Source organism: Mesitornis unicolor, unplaced genomic scaffold, assembly GCF_000695765.1.
Source record: "Mesitornis unicolor isolate BGI_N332 unplaced genomic scaffold, ASM69576v1 scaffold4796, whole genome shotgun sequence".
In the NCBI taxonomy this organism is placed as follows: Eukaryota; Metazoa; Chordata; class Aves; order Mesitornithiformes; family Mesitornithidae; genus Mesitornis; species Mesitornis unicolor.
The window spans coordinates 97349-103348 of NW_010188751.1; the positions used below are offsets into that span (position 1 = coordinate 97349).

Below are 6000 nucleotides of genomic sequence, written 5' to 3' on the forward strand. Positions count from 1 at the left end.
ACTATGTAACTTATTATGTTAGAATGATTTCATGTTATAGGTACAATTTCACTTCAAAGATGATCAAAATCTCAGTGCTGTGGGCTTGTAGACATGGAGTGTTTGTTAAGCTGCCCCAAAATTCATTATCTTGCGATGCATCTTAAAGTATTCAGTGAATTAGAATGCAAGTCAGGTTTTTCTGGATATAGCCTTTTGGGAATGAAAAGGCCAAGGGCTGTTTTCATTGATGTCGGGAGATCTTTCAGAAATGGAAATAAATTAGGAATATTTACAAAGATCCTTGCTGTGCCATGTTACAGATAAGTAAGCCTTTACTCCGAGTGTTTTTTATTTTGGATTTCTATAAGTAAGCTTTTGGAAAAATACCCTTTTATTTTCTGTGAATAGACATTTTTATGTATCTGTTATCCCTCCTCTTTGATGATTCCATTGCAATTAGTGTATAATATTTTGCTTTATTTTATTAAATGATATTTGTTGCAGAGTTGCACAGGGCCTTAAGCACAAGGCCCAATCTTACCAAACTGGTTTATAAACTAACCATCCTTATGAACCTAAATAAGCATTAACTTCTCTTGAGAGGAGAAACCTCATTCATTTAAACATTAAACAAATAGCTTGCAATTTTGAATTTATGATAGGTTTTAAGTACTCTGAGGATATTCTTTTTGATTAGCTGTTGGTAATTTGCAACTGTGTATGTCTGCTATATACTATGAAAATCCATCGTGTTACGGAACTAGCTGGTAGGTGATAAACTTAGCTGTGTGTTGTAGGGATGTGTTTTAGGAATACAAAGTTGTGTGATAGGAATTGTGATACTCAGCTGTCAAAGTCTTCAAAGAACTACAGAATGGTGTGTTTAATGCTGCTTCAGGTTGAGGAGTTGTACATTCCCTAACTATCTCTGAACAAGGTAGCAAAAGGAATGTAGTGAATTATTTCCTTTTTTTAAAACAAGCATCTTTTGGGAAAGTTCCACGTACAGATCCTAATACTCCTACGTATTCGGCTTTTCTGTTGTATTTATGCCCATGTTTAGTTCCCGAGAGTTAACTTGAAATTTTGCTGCATGGGGTTTTTTTTAAGGATTTTAATTTGTCATAGTTCTTCTTGGTTTGTTTTCAGTTATTTTTGGAGTGGAATAGAGTACATGCTATTTGCTGAACTCCGCCGGTTTAGAATAATATCTTGTCAAGTCACGTAAAGTGAAAACAAGAAAATAGCTAAGTAATTACTGTGTTGTGCTGATGTGCATGGTCTCTTACTTCTGTGGCTTTCAGCATTCAATTCTTGGGTCAAAATTGCTTTTTCCCAGAATGATCCCGGAAAACTTCATCCAGGTGTAGAAAAATGCAATTGGCATTCATATCCAAATGTGCCGTAGTAAGTACTGGGAGCTGATATCTTGTCCAAAGAATCACCAATACAAAATTCGGGAATGTGAGCATCTCTTTATGATGACCTGGTATGGAGATGATTCTGAAAGCCATTACCTGCCAGATAAGAAATTCATTACAACGGGTGGCATGTTGAAATCACTTTCAGTTAATGGCAATATGATGCTCCTGATCGTATGCAGAAGTGACGTGCTGGATCATATGCAAAGGAATGTTTTAAGTACATGATTCTGATGCTTTAATAAGAAACTAGGCTATCAAAACTGAGAATTGTAGGACAATCAAGTTGGATTCAGTTTTGCCACTAACTCTTCTTTGCAAATGATAATTTTTTGAGACAAAAAATTTTTGTTTGCCGTAGGAAAGGGATGGTGACAGGTAAGAATCTGAAAGCCTGGAGATTCAGAAAATGTCTGCCATGCCCTCCAGGAGGTATATGACAGAAAAGGTACAATCTTTATCACCCAGGAAGGTACAAAAGACAACTTCATGTTACACTGTTAACTGAAAACTCGAATTGCCTAATCTCCTCTGTAATAGAAATGAAAAACACCCCTACTTATTGGCTGATAGAGATTGAAAAAGCAAGTGGCAGTAGATGTTTTGTAAGTAGGGGGTGCCTGTCCTGTATATTTCAGAATTACGTGCAGGACTTGAATGGTGCTGCTTACTGGAGCAGATTGTTAATGTCACATGAACCCACTACTATATGAACACCACCCATAAAGCTTACCCAGTCCACCTATATTGCACCTACCCTCTCACATTTTCTGAGTTTAAAAAAATAAAGCTTTTTTTAACCTTCTTTCTCTTTGTTGGTAAGTGTGGCCTCCAAAATGTCGAATGTACCAGTTCTAAATGTAGTTTTACTCTTTGTGACATCTCACGTCAGAGGCATTAAAAATCATCAGGAGAGTCTGAATTACTATCACATGAGTATGTAAGTAAAGTTATGGAAGTATTTTGGTTTCAACTGTTCTTTCATAAAACCAGTAACAGTATGTGTAAAGACAAAAATATTCATAGACACTCAACTTGTCAATTACCACATTGGAATTGATATTCATACTAGTAGTAGTAGACTCAGTCATTTTAACCTGCAAATCAATAACTTAAGCTTTTTAACTTAAGCTTTTTAACTTAAGTTTTCATTCCTGGTAGTTGTTATTCTTGGTAATCCATATTACAGAGCATTTTTTTCCGATCAGTTCATGTAATCAGTTACTTCTTCGTAGTTTCATCATGACACACCCATGAAGTTGCAGTAAGTTTTATCAGGTAGGACTCCTTTCTCCACCCTTTCATTCTGGGCTCAGGAATGGTTTCTATTTGGCCATTGAATGGAGTGAAGCGAAAAAAAAATAACTCCGAGGTTCCTTTCATTTCTGTTTTGAGTATAGTGCATATGCACTTCTGCAAACTTACTCTTGACTCCTACCAAAATTTGAGGAGGTTGGTTTTGAAACGCTCTCTATTTTCACAGTCACTGCAGGAGCATGTAGGACGAGGGTGGTTTGTGTACACAAACAGCTGGTTATGCTTTTGTCGTTGCGCTTCTGTCTTACTGGGTTTATTCTTGTGCATGATTTTGGCAGCTGTATGGTTTAATGAAATGCAATGATTAAGTATATGTCTCTTTTTAGTTCTTACTAGTCATAATTTTGCTCCCTTAAATGAGAAGGGCAGTGCTTGTGATGGACAGGTGGTTACCTGTCTTTGAGACTGCCGGTGGGGGTGATATGCTTTTTCACTATTTCATGAGGTCATGTTTTTTAATGCAGTATAAACCTTTTACTTAATAAAGTGTGAGTGTAACACCAGATTATCCACTGTCACACAAAAATAAGCAAAAATGATCAGACACTTCTCAGACTCCAGCAGGTTTCACAGGATTTCACTAAAGTGCAGCATGGCAGCTCCCATAGGAAATTTGTTCTGCATGTGTTGGCTGTTTTTGTAGCTTTGGCTTCTCCTCTGTACTGCTTAGGGTGTTAATCTCTGGTTAGCAACTTGTTCAGTCTTGGTAGAAATTCAACCTATTACCAGCTCTCGTGCTCTAACTCTGAAATTACTTCCTTTTCCTTTGACTGCAGTAGAGGGACAAAAAATTGTTAATAAGTCCTTTTTTTAAGAAAAAGTTCTGACAATTTTTTAGTATAAATTTAAGTTCAATGTATCTTAGATACTTATTTTTGGGATATATATGCAACAAGTAGGAATTGAGTCTTATATGCTATTACAAAATACGTCCAGTATTTGCTGGGTTTATTGGTGTCTCTGGTAAAAGTGCAATGTATTACATAGTTGATAGTTGTGAGTAGTTTGCCCTAAAACTGGTTTCTCTGGTAAGCAGCTTATAGATATAGATGTTCTTGACTACAGTCCTATCCTATTTTTAAGCAAGATTAGCATGTTCTGATCTGTCTGTGAGTTTTCAGTCTTCAGAAAGAGCCAAGTACAATTTTATTATTGCACTGGAATTTTGAGTTGAAAAGAATTCTGAAAAATTACTGTAAAAATAGCAGTGCTGTTGATAGGCAGGGTGGGTTTTCCCCCTCTATGTATCTGTTGGCCTAAATAAAAATAAAATAAATAAATAAAAATGCTGCAGCTTTTAACTCCTGTTAGAGCTAGAACCGGTCATGGTAAGCAAAAAAAAAAAAAAGGTGTCACTCTTTTCTTTGTGTATGACTGATGGTTCTGACTTGCAGTTTCACTAGTGATTTTTCAGGATAGAAGGGCCTTTTAAATGGTTGAAAGTTTAATTTATTTGCCAACTAGACCTTGAAACTTGCACTAACAGAAGACAGACATCTGAACTTCCATGTCTTCATCTATTGGGCACGCTGTCTGTTCATTAAGCAAGTGAGAATGCAAAGCTGCTAAAGAAATAGTGTTCCCTTGAAACAGGGGATCTCTTTCTTCATATAATAGTAACTTCAATAAGTATTCACTGTTTGTTGGTAGTAAGACTTCATTTGCAATGTAAAATGATGTATCCTAGATTGCATATTGAAAGTACTAGTAGTTACTTGGTTTGATTTTCATGTTAAATATTGTGTGCATATTGATGATATTATTATAATTACTGTTACTACATATTACACTTCATTTTGTATAGCTATGCTAGAGTAAATTGCTAGTGAAACTGTTGATACTTTCCAAAAATAAGTGTGGGAATCTAACCTGCTAATAACCTAAAGTTCTGCCTAAGAATTTGGTGTCAGATTCTTCAGTTTAGGAACTTCTGTTAAAATTAAGTATAGTTAGTGCTACATCGACTTTTTCAGTTACCATTCAAGGGTATCATTTAAGACAATATTTTAATATAAAGTTTTAGATTATTACATTAGAGAATTTTGCCTACTTCTAACAATTTTTTAAAGTACTTTTTCTTGAAACTTCATATTGCTGCTGCTTATGCTTTTAATAACTTTCTAACCCACCGTTTGCTATTATATATAAGTTAGACTTTACAATTGGTTCCATTTAAGCATTTGAATAAGGCCCAGGTACAAAGGTGTGCAGATCTCATTGGAACAAGCAGATCACATGCATCTCCTCACCCTTGTGAATCTGGGCATAATTTTGGAAAGATTTGAAGGCCTGCGCCCTTCTGCCTTAACGTTTTGATATTATATAGTAGCTTCAGTACTTAGAGGAAATAAAAGAGAATTGGAATGTCTAGTGACTAAGGCAATACTAGGAAGCAACTATTCCTATATGTTAATACTAGAGTATTGTGATAACTTATTTATCAGTATCTTTCTATTTTTAATTTTATGCACTGTTTTTTTCTGTTCTAATGGCTGCCCTTCGGGATAGGCTGACCTCTGCTCTCCGTATGACATCCTGCAGTCGGATATTCGTCACATTCGAAAGACTGTTGACACTCTGCTCGCCCTCGGGGAGAAAACCCCACAATCAACTTCTACCTTTCGCTCCTGGGATCTTATAGGCTTTTGTCTTTTCCACATACTTTTTATAGTCTTGATGTATATAACTTATCACTGGAATGTGCTAACAGCATAACCTGTTCGCATGTGCACACAAACTTTCCGCTTTGTCTCTGACAAATTACAGGTACTTAATTTCCTTCCTTTGTCTTGCAAACTTCTCCCTTTCCCTCGCTTCCCTTCCTTGTAATATCTTTACTAATCTCTTGAAATAGGGGAGAGAGGGAGTAGCATCTTGAAGGCAAGTCCCATCTCTACTCTCCCCTCCAGCTCTAGTTTAAGAAGTTATATACCTCTTTATTTATAGTTTGCTTCCTTTTATGTTGCCTAGACTACACACTAAATGTGCTAAAGTAGTGAAGCTGCTCTTAGCCCGCTTTTGGGTGTAGGCTGGATGTGTTATCACAAGCTAAATGGAACTGAGACTTTTTTTGTGAAAATCCAAGAATGCTGCAGATGTTGAAGCAACTGTGGTGGTGCTTCAACAGATGATAGTATTTTCTGAATTGGTGCCAGTTATCTTAACACATGTTGTGTTAAGAGCACTTAAAGAGCTACCTTTCAAATTACTGTTATTTTTAATCCTTTAGATTAACAAGAGTACTGTAATTTATAGTCGTTGATCATCTCTACTCTTCCGA

The 6000-nt window shown here is 36.1% G+C and overlaps 1 protein-coding gene across 1 annotated transcript in view; it reads left to right on the forward strand.

The window, feature by feature from the left end:
* Window positions 1–5435, forward strand: part of LRCH1 (leucine-rich repeats and calponin homology (CH) domain containing 1) — a gene marked incomplete at its 5' end in the record, with an annotated part of 56092 nt that extends 50657 nt beyond the window's left edge. The window contains one exon of the mRNA XM_010185817.1: window positions 5229–5435. Within this exon, the coding sequence (XP_010184119.1) occupies window positions 5229–5435 (207 nt within the window). The remainder of the gene's footprint in view (window positions 1–5228) is intronic.
* Between the last annotated feature and the right edge of the window lie 565 nt (window positions 5436–6000).